This window comes from Vidua macroura, chromosome 19, assembly GCF_024509145.1.
Source record: "Vidua macroura isolate BioBank_ID:100142 chromosome 19, ASM2450914v1, whole genome shotgun sequence".
NCBI classification, from domain to species: Eukaryota; Metazoa; Chordata; class Aves; order Passeriformes; family Viduidae; genus Vidua; species Vidua macroura.
The window spans coordinates 13,500,400-13,519,269 of record NC_071589.1 but is presented as its reverse complement, the minus strand read 5'-3'; the positions used below and the strand labels follow the sequence as shown (position 1 = coordinate 13,519,269).

Genomic DNA, 18,870 nt, shown 5'->3' with positions numbered 1-18,870 from the left:
TGAACCGGACAGGGCCGGGCCGGGCCGAACCGAACGGAACCGAACTGAACCGGACAGGACAGGGCCGAACCGAACGGAACCGAACTGAACCGGACCGGGCCGGGCCGAACCGAACGGAACCGAACCGCGGCTGCACCGGGGCGGGGCGGGCCTCGCGCGCCGTGCTGGTCACGTGGGGCGCGCGGCCCACTCAGGACACACCACGCGCTCGTGGCCGTGCGCACGCGCAGTGCCGCCCGGCGGCGCTTCCCGAGTGCCACGTTCGAGGGCAGGGGCCACGCGAGACGGCGGCGCCGGCCAATGGCGAGCGGCGCCGCGGGGCAGGCGGCCAATGGAGACGCGCGGGCGGGGAGCGGGGCCGGCGGCCAACCCGGGGCGGCGCGCGAGGGGCGTGCCCGGACCGCCGGCCAATGGGCGGCGCGCAGCGGCCGGGGCAGCGGTGCCGGCCAATGGCGGGCGGGCGGCGCAGCCAATAGCGCGCGGCAGCGGGCGGCGGGGGCGGGTTTATAAGGGGGAGGCGGCGCCGCGGCCGCGCGTCTGTCCCAGCCCGTCCCGAAGGCCGCCATCAGCCATGGCGGCGGTGCGCGCTCTGCTCCCGCTGCTCTGCCTGGCCCTGCTGCTGCCCGCCCGCGCCGCCGCGGAGGAGGAGGAGGATGGCGTCCTGGTGCTGCGCGCCAACTCCTTCGAGCAGGCGCTGGCCGAGCACCGATACCTGCTCGTCGAGTTCTGTGAGCGCGGCGGGGCCGGGCCGGGGGGAGCGGGCGGGCGGGGACCGGGGGCGCGGCTGGGGGACGGAAGGGTCGGGCAGGGGAGAGGCGCGAGGGACGGGCTCCGCCGGGCGGGTGCGGGGCTGGGCTGGGGCGCGGGGTCTGCGCGGCCCCCCGGCCCCGGGGCTCCGTGAGTCCGAGCGGGCCTCGGCCCGCCCGGGAGTGGAGTCGGGGAGGCCCGGCCGCCGCTGACGCCCCGTCCCGCAGACGCCCCGTGGTGCGGGCACTGCAAAGCGCTGGCGCCCGAGTACGCGAAGGCGGCGGCGAAGCTGAAGGCGGAGGGCTCGGAAATCCGGCTGGCCAAGGTGGACGCCACGGAGGAGTCGGAGCTGGCGCAGCAGTTCGGCGTTCGCGGCTATCCCACCATCAAGTTCTTCAAGAACGGCGACAAAGCTGCGCCCAAGGAGTACACGGGTGAGGAGGGGCAGCACGCAGGTGAACCGGGTCTGGATGCGCCGCCAGGGTGCAGAGGGCAGCAACGTGGCGCCGGGTCCCGGCACATGGCCCCGCGCCGGAGCTGTGCTGCTGTGCCCGGACAAGGTCCACTGTGACAACGACCTGGGAATGGTGCTGGGCCGGTGGGGAACAGGCCAGCCTTTAATGGCCCCCCTCTGGAGAGATCCCTAAGGTCAGCGAGAGTGGAGGAAGTTGCTTTTGTGTAGAAAAGCAAAGTGACCCGAGCTTGGTTTTTTGTGTGGCTTGACTCAAGCCGTGCAGTACCCAGAACTGGAAACACATCTGGGCCCTTGGGTGAGGAGGCAAACACGGGGTGTGAGAGCGCTGCAAGGAAGGCCAAGGCAGAGTTCAGCTAAGCCAGGCCACACAGTGCTGGTAACAGAGGGTAGCATCCAGAATAGAGATCTTGGAAGGAAAAGGTGCTGTAATAGCATAAGTAATACTGAGGTCATGGAGAAGTGTTGCATTGCTGGTCAAAGTTTAAGGATGGGGGCAGGAGGTGAGAGAAGACTGGATTCCTGGGAGTCCCTTGTACCTTGACTTATCAATTAGGGATAAGCTTAATTACACCACGAGTGAAAGGGAAAGAGTTGCGCAAATGAGATCTTGAGTCCTGCTGATCTCTTGACTAGCTGCTGTAAGGTCTGCTCTCTCAAAGCTTGAGGGTTTTGTGGTCTTGGGCTTAGCTGGGGGAAAGTGACGCGTTGTTATCTCCCGGTTTTAGCTGGCAGGGAGGCGGATGACATCGTCAGCTGGCTGAGGAAGCGCACGGGCCCGGCCGCGGCCACCCTGACTGATGTGGCTGCTGCGGAGGCACTGGTGGACTCCAGTGAAGTGGTGGTGATTGGTTTCTTCAAGGTAGAGTTTGTGTTTCCACTGGAGATGCTCTTGTGTGTGTCCAGGGCTTTCCCTGCTTCCTCCTGGCTGGGGAAGGTTCTGTGCCTTACGCAATACTGGCTGCCTTGCCTTCCTTGATCTTCCAGTTCTTCGGGCTGAGCCCTGGGGTGTGAATGCTTCAGGTGATGTGGCCCCTCTGAGACACCTTTCTTTACTCTCCAGGATTTGGCATCAGAGGCAGCAAAGGAGTTCCTGCTGGCAGCAGAAACTGTGGATGATATTCCTTTTGGGATTTCCTCCAGTGCTGATGTCTTCTCCAAGTACCAGATTAGTAAGGACAGTGTCATCCTCTTCAAGAAGGTACTGGCTGGTGCCAAGCCTGAGCACCACACCGACTGGGGTCTGCTGTCTCTTTCCTTTTCTTTAATTAGTCAAACTCCAACAAGGTCGTTCCTGGACGAAACAGCAAAGGCCCCATGCTGCTAGGGTAGCTGTTCTTGGGCCTCAGAGCCTGGGGAGGAAGAGCAGAGCCTGTGGGGTCGGGGAGCCTCCGGGGCCCACAGTGTGCAGCTGTGTCAGTCTCCCAGCCCTGTGCTGTTCTCTCAGAGCTGCTGGGCTTTGGGTTCCTTCACTCACGTCCCTTTTCCTCAGCTCTCTGCAGTGCAGCAGTGGTCACACAGTCTTGGACTGGCCCAAGAGAACAGTAGATGAGCGCTCTGGCTGCCGTGGTGCTCTTTGGTTGTGTCTTAGCAGAGTTGCTTTTCATTGCCCACTGCTGGCCTCTGCTGCTGTCACTCCCTGCTGTGTCCAAGAGCTGCTCTGTCTCACTGCTGTGGGTTCTGCAGTGCAGGGATTCCAAAGAAGCTCCTGAGAGGATTTGCAGTTCCATCTGCCTGGGCTGGGGCAGTGGATTATGTGCAGAGGGATGTTGGCTACCTGCAGAATCACAAATGCAGTAATGGAAGCATGAAAATCCCTGTCACTGGGATGAATTTCCAAGTTTGAGCAGACAAGAAGAGGTTCTTCAGGCTTGGTGGCTCCTCACCCAGAGGTGCTGTGAGGCAGGACAAAGTGCTTTGGGTTCAGACTTACGAAACCTGTAATATCATCAATCATGACTTTGCCCAGCTGGACCTAACACAAGATTTTTTTTGTTCACCTGAAAAAAAAGTTTTATTATACTATACCTCTGACACTGTAGGTTTTTTATGGTGATGGAAGTTTGTAGACTTAAATTCTGAGTCAGAGTCCCTCAGGTCAATGTGGCTGAGGGAATATCTGGCTAATGAGCTCAAAATGGGGGGAAAGGGAGGAGTGCTTTGCTCTTGTCTCATTTGGTAGTTGTGTGCTGTTGCATGAGTAGCTCTGTAGGTCAGCTTTGTGTGCCCTGCTCTGGGTCCTGCTGGGCTGGGCAGATTCTGGGCCTGGCAGCCTTTTGTGTGTGTTGGGAACAGGAGTGACCAGGCTGGTGTGGGGCAGGAGTGCTCGGCTCTGTGGAAGAAGCAGCCTAGATCTGTCCAGCCATTGGGGTTCCCCTCTGTTCCTGTGCAATGCATGGCAGTGCCATGGGAGCTCCTGGATATATCTACTATAAACCAGGGAGAAAAGGAGCACCCACAGTAATCAAACACCAGGGCACGAGAACTTGACGGCCTATTTTGTTTTTGGGCTTTTGCTCTATACCATTGGTTGGGTCTGAACTGAGAGGGTTTGGCTCATTGTTCTTCTCTTACTCTGTGTGAGTTGTCCAGACTTGCACAGGCCCTCACACAGTTGTCTGATGGCGCTGAGGCAATCTGCAAAACTCCTCAAAGTGTTTGCAGAGTTATTTTCCGATGCTACGTATTTTCCTCGGCTTTTCCACCGAGGCTGGTATGCCTCCCCTCAACAGAAGGTTATCTGAGTCCACACTCTTCCTTCTGTCAACAACTTGACTATGGCCTTGCCAGGGCACTGCTGTGCCCTTCTGCACATCCTCCCTCTAACCTTGATGGGCCCTGTGCAGCTGTTCCTGTTTCAGGCTGCCAGAGGGTTCTGGGAATCCTGCTCGGGGTGATACGAGTGATGGCCCTGTAGAACAGGACCTGGCACCTCCAGTGTGATGTGCAACATGTGCTGTTGTCCCTAACAGAGACTGGAATGAATTCCCCAGAGCTGAGGAAGTCTGTTTGCTGCGGGCTTTGCTGTCAGATGTTCCCAGCACTGTCTGGCTGCAGTGTCTGCTCTGACCATTGATTGCTGCAGGGCTGGAGGCAGCTGCTCAGGGTCCTTCTTGGTGGCTTGCACCATTAATGGTTTCACAGTGGTGCACAGCAAGGCTGAGATCAAACCTGGCTGTTGTTGCTGCTTACCTTCTGGTGGGGGGGTGATTTAAAGCTTTGCTTGCAAGGAAAATGGACACCCTGATCCAGATCTTGTTGAGATGGAAGTCTGCTCTGAATGAGTGCAGCTGAGATCCCTTGGGGCAGTGACCAGTGCGAAGGCGTTGAGAGATTTGTGTGGGATGCACGAGTGTTCTAATGAAGGATGTCTGTTCTTGCAGTTCGATGAAGGCCAGAACAACTTTGAAGGGGATCTCACAAAAGATAATCTGCTGAACTTCATCAAGTCTAATTCATTGCCTCTGGTCATAGAGTTCACTGAGCAGGTGGGTCTTTAGATATCTGACAAGGCCTTCCCATCGCTGCTGCAAGAATATAGCAAAGGTCCAGTTGTAGGCTGCATGTTTTGTTTTATTGTGGGGCTGACTCTGGGGGTGTGGAGGAGTGGGAAGGACACAGAATGAAGGGGGTGTGAGCTTGCTGTGCACAGCAGTCCTGCAGTATTGGAGGCTGCTGTGGGCTGGTCAGCATAGTGGAGTTAAACTGCTCTGGATACTGATTTGCCTCTTTTCCAAAAATAAACTTTATTTTTTACTCCTCAGACTGCTCCTAAAATATTTGGAGGAGAGATCAAGACTCATATTCTGCTTTTCCTACCAAAAAGTGTGTCTGACTATCAAGGGAAGCTGGACAATTTCAAGAGTGCAGCTGGGAACTTCAAAGGGAAGGTGAGATGGATTTCTTGGATCATGAGCTAAGAGACCACCCACTGCCTGCAGAGAAGTGTAGCACTGTCTTTATCCATGGAGCAGCTGTGCAGGAGGACTTTAAGCCAGCTCTCTCATCTGGGACAGGGGAGGAAAAGAGCCAATTGAGCTACACTTGGTGCGAGCGTGCGTGTGAAGTGTCAGAGTAGCTACAAGGTACTCGTGCTCACCTCCTGCCTTTCCCTTTTTTCCTCCCAAGATCCTGTTCATCTTCATAGACAGTGACCACAGTGACAACCAGAGGATTTTGGAGTTCTTTGGCCTAAAGAAGGAAGAGTGCCCAGCTGTACGTCTGATCACCCTGGAGGAAGAAATGACCAAATACAAACCTGAATCCGATGAGCTCACGGCAGACAAGATCAAAGAGTTCTGTAACAAATTCCTGGCAGGCAAGATCAAGGTATGTGAATAAACAGTACTGGTGGTGAACGAGGTAGCTGAGAGGGAACAAAAATGCTCCCTGTGAGGGGCTGGAGAGCCAGCTGGAAAAGCCCCTCCATCTTCTGCATGGAAACGGAACTTCCCATGGGCTTTGTGATTAGGAATGAAAGGCAAAGCTGCTGGGGCCTGGAGGCTGCAGGGGAGTGAGCCAGGTAGAAGGACTTGGGCATGGCCAAGCAGTTGTGCTGTCCCTGTGGGGACTGTACTGTTTATCCAGTTGCTCTTTCTGCCAGCAGTCTGTGGAAGGTGTGAATTCTGTGGCACAGGGAAAAGAGTTGTCAGCTCCCGTCTGCTGGAGGGGCTGTGTGTGGCTCAGCCAGCAGTGGGGGTGCAGCAAAGCCCAGTCCTCTGGGAATGGGGCTGTCAGCAGTGCTGCTTTCCTCCTGCAGAGCTCTGTTGTCACTCTCTGCACAACAGCACCTGCTATTCCTGCTGGGTCAGGGTGGGAAGGAGACTCTCTGTGGGAGAAGAGGAGGTGACCGATTTTTCTGGTTGCTTACAGCCTGTGACTGAGGCACCAGTGGGATGGTGAAACCTGGGTTTTCCAGGATGTGTGATTGCATGATGAGTCCAAGTAGCTATGTAGCAAACAGTTTGTATGAATTTCACTTTTTATTCCATTCCAGCCCCACCTAATGAGTCAGGATCTTCCTGAAGACTGGGACAAGCAGCCTGTCAAAGTTCTGGTTGGGAAGAACTTTGAAGAAGTTGCTTTTGATGAGAATAAGAATGTCTTTGTGGAGTTCTGTGAGTATCTTTCTACAGCTCATTCCAAGTAACTGGTGTGAAGGGATTGCTAAAACACTGTGTGACCAGGATTAGGGGAAAAGCCTTTTGCAGTCTGGACCCCAAAAGCAGTGCCTTGGTTGCAAAAATGCATGAGAACTGTCTGGCTGGGGAGGAGTGGTACCTCGTTAGATTGTTGGTGCAACCCTGTCTCTGTAATTAACAGATGCCCCATGGTGTGGTCACTGCAAGCAGCTGGCCCCAATCTGGGACAAGCTGGGAGAAACCTACAGGGACCACGAGAACATTGTCATTGCCAAGATGGACTCGACAGCTAACGAAGTGGAGGCAGTGAAAATCCACAGCTTCCCCACACTCAAGTTCTTCCCTGCAGGCTCTGGCAGAAATGTAAGCAGGCAGCCGGGCTGGCGCAGCGCTAGCCAGGGAGCACGGGAATGCTCAGCTGCTCGCTCGAGGTGTTCTGGACAAGACCTGTGGGAGGGATCTGCATTCTGTCGGGATGGAACACAGCAAGTCTACAGGACACCCAGGACCCTTTGTGGGGTCTGGGCTGTAGGGAAAGAGTTTGGGGGGCAGTGGGAAGTGGGAATGGGGAAAAGAGGGAGCGTAGAGGACAGTGTGCTCATCTGCAGGCTATTCTTTCCTCGCAGTGATCTCTGAAGTCTAGTGGCTGAGCTGTTTTCCTTCGTCTCATATGGGTGAAGGTGAATTTTTAAATTCCCTTTTGCTTGGCATGTTCACTGTTGCTCAGAAAGAGAATTCTCCTCTCCAGGGGTGTGGGTCTGTAGTGCCCATAACCAGCATCCTTGTGTTTTCCCTGTGTAGGTAATTGACTATAATGGGGAGAGGACACTAGAAGGCTTCAAAAAATTCCTGGAGAGCGGCGGTCAGGATGGGGCAGCAGCTGATGATGTGAGTAATGTGAGCAGAGTACTCCGGGCCTTTGGGAACAGAGCATGGGTCAGATCTGGTTCTGTGCCTGAATCCTCAGTCCCAAATAAGACCCTGTGTTGTTACATGTCAGGAGAGGATATTGCTGGTGAACAAAGTGCCCAGATCAGTGTGATCTGTTCTCGTGCAGCCTGGCTGGCTTTGGGCCTGCCGTGGGCTCCTGTTCTGGAGAGCACCCTGTGGGTGTGCACGGCTGGGGCACTCAGCTCCTGGAACTGGGCTGTGTGATGGTGCCACATATCGCTGTATCTGCTTGGAAACTCCCACCTGCTGGGGAGGGAGGGGGTGTGGAGGCTAGTACAGGTACCAGCTTCCAGGGCTTCCTGATCCTTAATGTCCTGAATCCTAAGCTCTTGCTAGAAGTGTCTGGATGTTTTGTTAGCATGTCAGCAGACAGCAGTGACCAGATGAGGGGTGCTGCTCAGTGCTTGGTTCTGGGTCTGCCTCATGGGCCAGAAACCAGGAGCTGTCTGTAACCTCCACAGGATCTGGAGGACCTGGAGACAGATGAAGAAACTGAACTTGAGGAAGGTGATGAGGATGAGCAGAAACTCCAAAAGGATGAATTGTAAAGAGAAGACTGATCTACATCACCCAAAAAATCAGACACTAAATTGGCTGCTGTGATGCAGCCCAGTGAGTCAGAAACCCATTAAGATTTAAAGCAGAAGGTAAATGACTGGAAATCCAGGGATTGGCTTCTAAAGTAACACTTTACCCTCACTTGTCTGTACACTTACCTTTTCTTTCTTTTGGCTTTTCAAAAGCGAACTGTCACTAGGGAGCCAGCCCAGCCAGCTGGGCTCTTTTTTCTATTGTGATGTACTTTTTTGTACACAGCTTTTGTCTGGAGAACTCTATTCTTCTGGGCAGCAGGAGGTTGTGAGGTGGTACCAGGAGTTCAGTAGCCTGACAATCTGGAGCCTTGCCACTAACATCTTCCAGACAGCTTTTCTTCCTCTTTTTCTTTTAAAACTAAAGCCCCTAATTGATTTCTGCACCTGGCAGGGTCCTTAATGGTGTCAGCTGTTCTTCCCTGGAGCTGGCCTTCAGTATATGTGGGGGCAGAAGGCTGATGGCTTCCTGGGGAAAGGTGTATGTGAAGGTGCTTCTCTTCATGCTAGCCAGACGTTTCCTTTCCCTTCTCCTTTAAGACACTTGGAGATGACTATTCCAAACTCCTGGAGGGGTGGAATACTGTGTGCACTGGCTGTGGCAGGCTCTGAGGGTGGAGGTGGCTGCTGGCTCACCAGCTGTGTTGACATCCTTTTGATCAAAGACAAGAGTTGCAATCCCTTTCATGAATTATTTTGAGTGGGTTGACCCGGCAGGTGGGTGGTGGGGGAGGGCCTGATAAACAGATCAAACAGGACATTTGCAATTACTGGGGCTTGGGAATGTGACTGAGGGGAGTGCCTCACAGGCCTGAGCTGCATCAGGCTGGTTCTTAGCATTCTGCTACAATAACATTGGTACTGAATTTGATGGCCAAATAAAGTTGAGATTTTAATACTATTATGTCTCTTTGTCTTTATTAGAGCATAGAATATTTGAACCTACCCTGGAAGGGGAGGTCAGAGTTGTAGGATGATTCTCAAGGGACTCTGCTGCAACGGGGTGTGTGTCACTTTCTCCAATTAGTAAAGGAAAAGAACACCCCAATGCTCATGTCCTGCCTGGATTCCATGGGCTTGTGCAGGTGCTCTCTTAGGAGTGAGCGAGCCGTGGTTTGGCTCTGAGAGCGCGCAGCCCCCGGGCCAGCTGGCTGGGCTGAGGGGACATTGCTCTGGAGCAGTGAATCGGGGCACGCCGGGGCTGCTGCGGCTCTGCTGGTCAGGCTCACATGACCCCGTGAGCCACGCTGCTATTTCCAAACCTGCTGCTTGCTGCTGAAGGTATTTTGGTTAGAAAACATGCTATAAATGTCACAGGGAGGGCGTGGTGAGGCTAGAGGACAACTGGGGGCACCTCTGTGTCTCAGCGAGTGGGATGTGTGCTGGAGCAGTGGCCCAGGGCTGTTGGACAACCCTTGTGTCTGTCTCCAGCTCCACCCTTCTGCTGTGCCCTGGCAGAGCCCGATGTGCTGCTCCCAAACTTTGGGCACAGCAGCACCAGGGCTGGGGCTGAGCAGGCCCCCACTCACCACGGCAGCAGGAAGGGCTGTCCCTGCCAGAGCAGCAGCCAGGTGTGTGTGACACCTGTACCTGCAGTTACATGGGGGAGCACCTTTGAAGACGCCTCCCTCCAGGCCATGTCCCCATGTGACTGAAGGTAGGCAGTGGCCACTGCTGCACCCCAACAAACCCAGCAGTGCTGGTGACCTGGGCTGGTTGGTGACAGCTGCTTTGTCTTTGGGAGTGGGGAGGAAGGGAATCCCACTAGTAAAGTTCCACTGAAAGATGCTGTCTAGAATTGGACTCGAATAGGTCTAGTTTGCACAGACAGTTAACTGTGACCACGTCTGAGCTCTGCAGCGGCTCTCCTCTTCCTGGGCAGAGACCCGCTGTGCTCGGCTTAGAGGAGATGCCTCTCCTAGCCCAAGGCTCCCTGTGGCAGAGCAGCAGCTTAGCAGCCATCTGATGTACATGCCTAATTGCTGTTCCAAGAAAGCAGGCTGGAAGTGTTCTGTCCCCAGCGCTCAGCTTGGATGCCGTGTGCTGTGTTCAGGCTCATCTAAGCACAAGCAGATGCTTGGCCAAGAGATCGATGCCTTGGCCAGCAGATAAACAAGAGCAGGAGTTGTAAGGTGTGTGGCTGACCGTGCTGCTGGGGTCAGGGCACGGGTCTGCAGCAGGAGGGGCAGAGTGAAACCCCTGACTCCCAAAGCAGCATAGGGATTTTTTCTGACACACCTGCCTGGGCAATCCCCATCAGCACGACAGAGCACAAAATGCTTCAGTGTCTGACATGCCCAAACTTTGATGGGAGAAAACAGTGGTTGTTTAAACCCTTGATGGACCTGAATGATTCCTCTGTGGCAGATGGTTCTGCTTTGGGTCACGACAGTGTAGCTGGAGAGTACCAGAGGCAGAAGCTGTCTGGTGGTGGTGCTGTTCTCCTGTTCCTCTAAGCCTGCTTGCAGTAGCCTGCCCTCAGCAGCAGCTGCTTCCCTGTCTCGAGTAGGACAAGGAACACCAGGGACCAGCAGTGCAGGCTTCTGGTTCTGTACCTGTCTTGGGATCACCAGCAGCACCTCTGTCCTCGCAAGGGCACAGGGGACATCTGACACTCAGGTTGTGCCTCCTTGCTGGGCTGTGTGCTGTCACAGTTGTGCTGGGCAGCACAGCTCCTCCTGCTCCTTTCAAGTTGTCCCCTGCAGCTACAGGAGGGTGACAGCTCCAGATGTGTTTGTGCCCACGGCCCTGGCACACCCACACGGCACTAGCCAGCTGGGACACGAGCGGCCAGTGCCCCGTGCTGCTGGTTGTGCCCGTGCCCCTTCCCCCAGAAGGGCTTGATGTTGGGAAATTGCTTCCAGGCTCTCCTGAAGGGCTACCCGTGCAAGAGTAGATTTGACCCCTTGGATGGGGCACATCAACAGGTGGGTGGTAAGATGAGACACCAACTTCTGCCCAAAAGTGGGAGGCTGCAGGCCTGGGCGGCTCGATTACGAAGCATCATGGCAAATAGCATGAGCTGCACGTCCCCAAAATAGCCCGGGGGAGCCTTTATAACGTGCTGCTCCCAGAGAATCATCAGTGCCGGGCCAAGGGCCTGTAGGTGAGCTGCAAGTGCCAGGTGCCACCTCCTGCATGTGACTCAGGGAGTGCAGGAGAGCACTGCCCTGCGGCAAGGGGCCACGGCCACGGGCGGGGGCACGGCAGGAGCGCGGCACTGCGGGGCCGGCGCGCGTCCACAGCTGGAGGGCCCCTGACGGGCAGAGCAGGAGGCAGCGGCGCGGCGAGGCGCCGGGCCGCGTGGCAGCAGCCCCCATGCCGCTGTGCCTGAAGGCTGCCGTCAGCACGAGGGACTATTGCCCCGTGGGGCCGCGCTACGGCCGCTGCGCGCCGCGGCTCCGGGCCTCGCGCACCGTGCGCTTCCCCAACGACGTCGTCTTTCAGGACCACATCAAGCAGGGGGACCTGGAGCAGGTGGGCAGGTTCATACGAGCCAGGAAGGTGACGCTGGACACCATCTACCCTTCTGGTGAGTGCTGCCGGCGGGCAGAGCTGGGGAGAGCAGCGGCACGGCTCGGAGGGGCTGTGAGGGACACCGGAGCTCTGAGGGCCACCTTCGGCAGCACTGCAGCAAGCCAGGCCCCTCACTAGCAAGGAGCAGTGCCCAGCAGGGCCCAAGAGCCCCCGGCCGAGGCCCCGACGTCCGCCCTCAAGAGCACAGCCAGCACATGCTGCGGGAAGGGGGAGCTCGGCCTCCGGGGCCCCGTGAGGCACCGTGGAGCACCTACAGTGTGGTGGGACCTCGAAGGGCGGCAGCAAGCACAGGCTGTGAGCTCTGGGCAGGACCCTGGGGCTCCCACCCTTTCCCCTGACTGGGGGATCTGCATTTGCTCCTGGCTCTGCCTGTTTCTCGCAGGCACTGCTCCCTCTTGTATGTCTGACTCTGGGGACTCGGGGAAAGCTTCGTGTTCTGCGTGCACAGCCTCACCACCAACCGTTCCTGGAACGCCTTGATCTGTACAGGCTGATGCAGAGCCCAGATTTGTCCTTTCCTTGTGCTTGGCTTCAGCTTCTGCTCTCACAAGGCCATGGAGACAGAGGCTCAAATGACCCTGGGCTTCTTTCTGTCCATACTGTTTTTTTGTTAGTGATGAGCTTCTGAAAGTCAGGCAGAGCATGGGGCCAGAGACCCTTCTCATGTCTCCGTGTGAGTCCTGTCCAGGACTCAGAGCAGCGGCTCTAAGAGGCAGTTCCTCCTCCCTGCCTCCCTCCCTCCCTCTGTCCTGGCTACCTGGGGCAATGGGTGCTGCACCATCCCAGACAGGGTATTTATGCTGCAGAAGGGCAACAGGAGCCCACAGCAGCTCCTCGGGCTTTCCCAGTCTGTTTCTTTCCCCACAATCCTCTCCCTGAGAAGGAGAGCTCCTGCAGCCCTTTCCTGAGCTGTGCACAACTCGTGAATTCAGCGTGCAGAGCCCTTGCCCAGGGCTAACACTCGTGTCCCTTCAGGCATGGCAGCCCTCCATGAAGCCGTGCTGACGGGAAACCTGGACTGTGTCAAGCTCCTGGTGAAATACGGCGCTGACATCCACCAGAGAGACGAGAACGGCTGGACGCCCCTGCACATGGCCTGCAGCGACGGCTACGCCGACATCGCCAGGTGAGGGCTGTGGGGACGGACGGCTGTGCGCCCCCTCGGGCGCCGCCCGCTGCCGCCGCTGCCCCGGGGCCGCTCGGGCCGTGCCAGTCCCGGCCGTGCAGGCTGCGGGCCGGGGCTGCCCGGGCCGGCGGCTCAGCTCCGCGTCCTGCAGGTACCTCCTGTCGCTCGGGGCCAGCCTGGAGGCCACCACCGACGACGGGGAGAGACCCTCGGACCTCATCGACCCCGAGTACGAGGACCTGGTGCAGCTCTTCGGAGCCACCGCGCTGCGCTGAGCCGGGCACGGCGAAAAGCGGCCCCGAGCGCTCGGGGCCGGGCCGGGGGGGCTGCGCCTGCCCGAGGACCGGGGCTGCGCCCGGGCTGGGCCCGGGCGGCGGCCGGGCAGCAGCGCTCGGTACTGCGAATCGGGAACCACTTTGTACTTTTCCAATAAAGCATCTCGGTTACTGCCTCCGGTTTCTGCCTCCGGTTTCTGCCTCCGGTGCCGCTGGGCGGGGCCGGGCCGGGCGGGGGCGTGGCACGAGAGGCGTGACCTATTAGGGCGTGGTCTGTCGGGGCGTGGCCAGCGCGGCGCGCAGGGCCGGCGCGGGGGGTGTGGCCGCCGCCGGGGAGGGGCGGGGCTGCGCCTGCGCGCTGCGGCGCTTCCGTCTGTGCGGCTGGCGCAGGCGGGAGGGCCCAGGTGAGGGGCGCGCGTTGCCCGGCGACGGGCGGGGGGCGCCGCGCGGCCTACCGCGGCCTCGCGCCTCGCCTTCCTCCCGCAGCCCCGCCGAGCCCCTTCCGGCCCCGCCGAGCCCCGCCGAGCGCCGCTGACAACATGGCCAGGTGAGCCCCGCCCGGCCCCGGGCCCTGCGCGGCCCCGGGCCCGGCTCAGTTCCCCCTCCCCGCGCTCCGCTTGCAGCTCGCCCGTGTCCCGGGTGGTGTACAACGGAAAGCGGAGCGGCGGCCCGCGCTCCCCCGGCGCCGGCAGCGAGATCTTCACGCCGGCCCACGAGGAGAACGTGCGCTTCATCTACGAGGGTGAGCGGGGCGGCGGCCGCTGGGTGGGGGCGCGGGAGGCTCGGGGCGGCCGCGGCGAGCGGCCCCTGTCGCTGTCGCTGTCGCTGTCCCGGCAGCCTGGCAGTGCGTGGAGCGCGACCTGCGCAGCCAGATGGGCTCCGAGCGCGGCCTGGTCGAGGAATACGTGGAGAAGATGCCGAACCCCAGCCTGAAAGGTGCGGGGGACGGGGGCACCGCGCCGGCTGTGCCGGCCCGGGGGTTGTGCGCGCCGGGCGGCGGCTGTGCTGCCTCTGCCCCCAGAGTCTCTCCTGTCTCCCTTGCAGCGTTTAAACCCGTCGACCTGGGTGATCTGAAGAGGAGGAACACACAGGATGCTAAGAAGTCCTAAAGCGGGTCCTCCCTGCGGGTCGGCTGCTCTCCTGAGGTCCTCAAGCAGATTTAATTTGAGATTTTGTGTTGATTTCCTCCTCTGGTCTGTCCTTCTAAAAGCCCGCGGGAGAGCCAGCCAGCTCTGGGGCTGGCTCTGAAGCTGCCTGAGGTCGAGGATGCTCAGGGCCTCACCGAGACTGCCCAGAGCCTGTTGCAAAGGATTCCAGCCCCCCGCTCATAGCTTTCTCTGGCCTCAAACTGCCCTTCCCCACTTCATGCTGAGCAACCCGATCCCCTGTTCCCCTCCTGTCGCTGCCCTCTGTGCTAGGCTGGGCAGGGCCGAGGCAGATGCGCTGTTGGGTCGGGCAGCACGGGGTCTCGCTTTCCCCTGTGCACCGAAGCTCCACCGCTGCTGGGGCTGGCCGAGGGCAGGTGGCACAGTCGAGTCTGCTGCTGTGCCTCCAGACACAGGGGCAAGCCCTGTCCAGCCCCGCTGTGCAGCTGAGGGCTGGGAGACCGTAGCCAGGCTCCTCCCAGTTCCACTGTGGCAGCAAGTTGCTGCCTGGGCTGCTTGCTGCCAGAGCACGTGGGCCACATCTGAGGCCACATTTTCTACCTGCTTAGATCAGACCTGGTCCCTGTGGTGCTGGAGGGGAAGGTGTTCCTCTCCCTACAGAGGGAGAGGTGGAGTGTCAGCACCAGCCCCAGGCTTCTGAGAGGTGCTCAGAGGGACCTGGGCCACCTGCAGCCCCACAGCAGACAGTGGCCATGGGAGCAGCCGTGGGGCCGCACGGAGCAAGGCTCAGGAGCTCCTTGCCCTGGCGACGCTGCAGTTTTGTACTAACACCATTTTCCAGATACCCTTGGAAGAGACCCGGCCCCTCAGCTCGCCCTGGCTGGCCGCAGGTGGTGGAACCACGCCAGGGGCGCTTCCTTAAGCCACTCGCTCCTGGCACTGCGTGGATGGTTCCTGCGTCCTTGCCCGAGCCAGAGAGAGTGACGGTGTCAACTTTGCCCACCCGAGCTGCTGGGCTGCTCCGTGGGGAGGGCTGGCAGCCCCCTGCCCGCCTGTGCTCCGGGCTGGCGGGGACGGGGCTGCCAGGCCTGCCCAGTGCCAGTGGCTGTGGGGAGGGCTGCAGGGACTTGGGGCTGCCAATTCCTTTCCTTTGTTGAGTCCTTGAGTTGTACTGTACCCTTTCCTTTCTGTGGTATGTCACTTGAGGAGTGTTGTAAATAAACGCTGGTGTCCTTTTGGGGCTGCCTTGGTGTGGTGCTGCAGCCTGGACAGGGGGCAGAGAGCAGGGGCTGTGTTTGTTTTTCGCAAAGGGGCCCTGGCCTTGCACTGGCCGGGGCTGTTGATTTCCCCGCGGGCAGGTGCCGCGTGTCGGTGGCACGGTGCCCTTGGGCCCGGGCAGCGCTCCGGGCAGCCAGCATCCCGGGAGCTGTCGCTGCACCCAGGATTTAAATGTTGAGACTATTAATACCCTCGTATCCTCTTCCCTCTCCTGCTTTAATGGCATTTAGGCTATACTTAGCATTGCTATAATTTCTGCTTGAGTGCATCTTGACACTTGCCACGACCCTGTTTACCTCCCATCACCAAAACATTGCTGTTGGTGCTGCTTGGTTCTGGCACAGCAAGATGGGAACTCAGCCCCTGTTACCTCTGGAGCCACCCCAGGCCCTGCATCCCTGCAGCTGCAGGCAGTAGGGGACAGGCAGCTGTGGGCAGCAGGGGCAGGGAGTGATGGTTGGCACTGTCACAGCCCCTCTCCTTTGACTCTTGTGGCGGGATGGGTCCTGTGCTGTGTTCAGGGAGCCTGGCAGGCTGGGGCTGCCCTGGCTCGAAGCCCTTAGCCTGTCCAGAGCCGTGTCCTGTGTCCAGGCAGGCTGCTGTTCAGCTGCCATGGAGCCCAGCACTGCCCCCCTGTCTGGGCACCCATCTGGGGCCATCCCAGGTGTGCAGGACCCCCACTTGTCCCTGGGCATGAGGGCCCTGCTGCAGCCCCACCAGCCTCTGCCTTGTTTTCCTCTCTGCTCGGGCACAGTAAAGCCAGAGGCAAAGCAGCTGCTCAAGCTCTAATGAAATGTACAAAAAACATTCTATAAGCAGGTGATTTTTATAAAGACGGATGCCAAATTGCAGGGCAAGGATGGTGAGGCGGTACGGGGAGGTGGTGGGTGTTAGGGGTCTGAGGAGTGAGGCCACAGGCCAGAGAAATCAGGCTGTTTACCTATAAAAATCGACCTCATCAGGGTTTATTTCCCTGTGCCTTGGACACAGTGCTCTTCATTAGATTAAAGGGTGGGAGGAGGAGAGGAACGTGTTTGTCATCAAATTAGGTGGTGGGGAAGAGGCCTGGCAGCAGGCAGAATCGACTTAGGAGACCAATTTGTGGTGCTCAATTCCCTTGATAAAGTGGGAATTTTCCTGCGAGGCGCCGCACCTAGGAGTGCCTGGCTGTGCTGGGGTGGGGGCACTGCCCGCCGTGCCCGGCTGTGTCAGGAAGGCACTGGCTGGGAACACAGCCCAGGCCACCTGTTTGGGGGTGAGGAACTGCCTCAGCACCATCCCGTGCCTTGGAATGAACTCCACAGCCTGGGACTGGCAGCAGGGCTGCGCTGTGGTGTCTGCAGAGTCTCTCTGCTTAGGCAGTGAGGTACTGGCAGGGACTGCCAGGAAAGGCAGTTTCCATCCCTGGAAAGACTCAGTGCCAGCCTGGACAGGGCTCTGAACAGCCTGGTCTGGCGCAGCTGTCCCTGCTCTCTGTGGGGCTGGGCCAGGGGACACCGAAAGGTCCCTTCCCACCCAAACCATCCTGCAAGTCTGGCCAGGCTGCTGTCAGCGCCTTCATCCCTCTGGATACCAGGAACGAGCGGCTCCCATCGGGCAGCCGAGGGCGGTGCCTGCCTGTGTGTGTGTGCACGTGTGTGTGTGTGTGTGCACGTGTGTGTGTGTGTACCCGTGTGTGTGTGCATGTGTATGTGTGTGCACACGTGTGCAGGCTGTGCTGCCTGAGCTGTTCCTCGGGGCGGGGTGCCCCTGTGTGTGGCAGGATGGGCAGGGGTGGCAGCACGGCTGGCAGTGCCAGGCCGAGGCAGGCAGGGCCGCCGTTCCAGCAGCTCTGCAGTGATGGGAAAGGACGGTGCTGCGGTCCCACAAGAGCTGTGTCCTTGGGCCGGGGCCAGCCCCACTCCCAGGGCGGTCCCAGGAGTGGTGTTGCCTCCGACCCCGCCGTCCTGGGGGCCTGTAGTTACCGTGGTTATTGGGGAGCTGCTGGCCAGAGCATGTGGCTCTGTGGGACTTGGACCAGGGCACAGGGCTGCGGATTCAGCCCTGCAGCAAGGCAGTGCCCAGCTCTGGGACACGCCTGGCTGGCACAGGTGCTGTGGGACATGCCCTGGTGCAGGCAGACATCGTGCACTTGCACGGGGCTCCCGAGCACTGGCAAACACCATCCCTCCCTGGGGCTGTTGGGAGCTTGTGGGACATGGGGCAGCGCTGGGGGCTGCCCCTCAGCGCCAGGGGACACAGGACATTTCCACAGCACACCCATGGGCGGGGGCTGGCTTGAGGTCCCTGAAGGGTCCCCATCACTGTGTGGCACACATAGGGCCACCCTTGCTGGGCAGGGTTGGGGGTCCACAGTGGAGTGTTGCCACAGCAACGCTGGAGCAACAGGCGCAGGGCACAGCCCCGTGCTATGACCATATTTACCTTCCCAGAAACTGCTTGGTGCTCCAGCAATTTGCCTCAATTAGGCTCGTTACCGCGTCAGGAAGGCCGCAGTGACGGCAGCGGCTGTAGTTGGCTCCGCGGGGGCTGCCTGGGCCGCTCTGGCACCATGGCTGAGAGCGGGGTAATCCCTGTCCCTCTCTCTATTCCTGTCCTCATCCCTGCACCTGGGGGCCCGGGCAGACCCCCAGCACTGTGCTCCCCTCGCCCGTTCTGCCACAGTCCCTGTGTCCTCACAGCCCCACGGTGCTGCTGCCACTGCCCCACAGCCCCGAGCCCGCAGCCCAGACCCTCTGTCCCCTGTCTGTCCTGCTCCATCCTCGCTGCCAGCGCTGCTCTGGCTCTGGGGCGCCGGGTCCTGCTCGGCCAGGGCAGACAGCAAGTTGTCGAGTAAACAGAGGAAAATTACGGAAAATTACTGTGTGCTGGGCTGGGCTCTGCTGCCGGAGCCAAGCTCTGCGTGGCCTGGGCCATCGCTTCTTCGGCCGTGCCACGCCAGCCCCGCCGATGCCTCGCTGTGGTCGGGGACCCCGCAGACAGCGCGGCTGCCCACGGCTGCCGTGGGTGTCGGGGCCGTGGCCGTGCGGGGCGGGCGGTGCCGCCACCGGGTGGGGTTTACCGAGGGGGCGGCCGCCTGCCCGCGGTTACTGCGTGGGCCGGCCGGGGCGCAGCTCCAGCTCTCAGCCCCTGCTCAGCGCATCCCCTGCGCCGGGCTGTGCACGGGACTCGGACAACCGGGGACCGTCACCCGCTCGGGTGATGGGCAGTGCCCATGGCCAGGTCCGTGGGCGGTGGGGGTCACGGCAGGGCGGCTGTCCGTCCCGCCGCCACTCCTCGGTCAGGGTGAACCCAGCCGGGGAGCAGCACCGGAATAATCCCCACACACCAGGCGATTGTGGTGCCCAAAGCTGCGGCATCCGGGCTTAGCGCTCATGTGCGCAGCACAAGCCTCTTAGGCCACGGCCGTGAGCCCGCCGCAGGCAGCCCGGCCTGTCGGCACAGGGGTATTGCAGCCCCGCACCCCACTGCTGCCCTCGGAGTTAGCGCTGCCGGCGGCTGATGCCCGGCCACGGCCTGGGCCAGCCACCGGGAGAGCGGGGGTGCCGCGGGCAGAGCCGAATGATTTAATTAAGGGCTCCTGGCAGCGAGAGGGCAGAGCCGATTAGCGGCCAAAGGAAAGCGCGTGCTGGGGGAGCTGGAGCCCC

General features: G+C 59.6%; 3 protein-coding genes across 4 annotated transcripts; all 3 read left to right on the top strand.

Moving 5' to 3' along the window:
• Nucleotides 1–525: 525 nt before the first annotated feature.
• P4HB (prolyl 4-hydroxylase subunit beta) lies at nt 526–8,802 on the top strand. The gene is made up of 11 exons (XM_053994521.1): nt 526–728; nt 975–1,181; nt 1,948–2,081; nt 2,283–2,420; nt 4,603–4,707; nt 4,984–5,109; nt 5,348–5,548; nt 6,216–6,336; nt 6,542–6,723; nt 7,162–7,248; nt 7,773–8,802. The coding sequence occupies exons 1-11, from the start codon at nt 572–574 to the stop codon at nt 7,857–7,859; spliced, it is 1,545 nt and encodes a 514-aa protein (XP_053850496.1). The 5' UTR covers nt 526–571; the 3' UTR covers nt 7,860–8,802.
• A 2,284-nt stretch (nt 8,803–11,086) lies between these two features.
• PPP1R27 (protein phosphatase 1 regulatory subunit 27) lies at nt 11,087–13,007 on the top strand. The gene is made up of 3 exons (XM_053994522.1): nt 11,087–11,433; nt 12,414–12,564; nt 12,716–13,007. The coding sequence occupies exons 1-3, from the start codon at nt 11,220–11,222 to the stop codon at nt 12,837–12,839; spliced, it is 489 nt and encodes a 162-aa protein (XP_053850497.1). The 5' UTR covers nt 11,087–11,219; the 3' UTR covers nt 12,840–13,007.
• Nucleotides 13,008–13,218: 211 nt separating this feature from the next.
• Nucleotides 13,219–15,183, top strand: MCRIP1 (MAPK regulated corepressor interacting protein 1). 2 transcript variants are annotated; one of them, XM_053994524.1, is made up of 5 exons: nt 13,219–13,386; nt 13,463–13,581; nt 13,677–13,775; nt 13,884–13,984; nt 14,787–15,183. In XM_053994524.1, the coding sequence occupies exons 1-4, from the start codon at nt 13,379–13,381 to the stop codon at nt 13,946–13,948; spliced, it is 291 nt and encodes a 96-aa protein (XP_053850499.1). In that variant the 5' UTR covers nt 13,219–13,378; the 3' UTR covers nt 13,949–13,984; nt 14,787–15,183. The 2 variants fall into 2 exon arrangements, with proteins under 2 accessions (XP_053850499.1, XP_053850498.1); XM_053994523.1 differs by having other exon boundaries at nt 13,220–13,386; nt 13,884–15,183.
• The last annotated feature ends 3,687 nt before the right edge of the window (nt 15,184–18,870 follow it).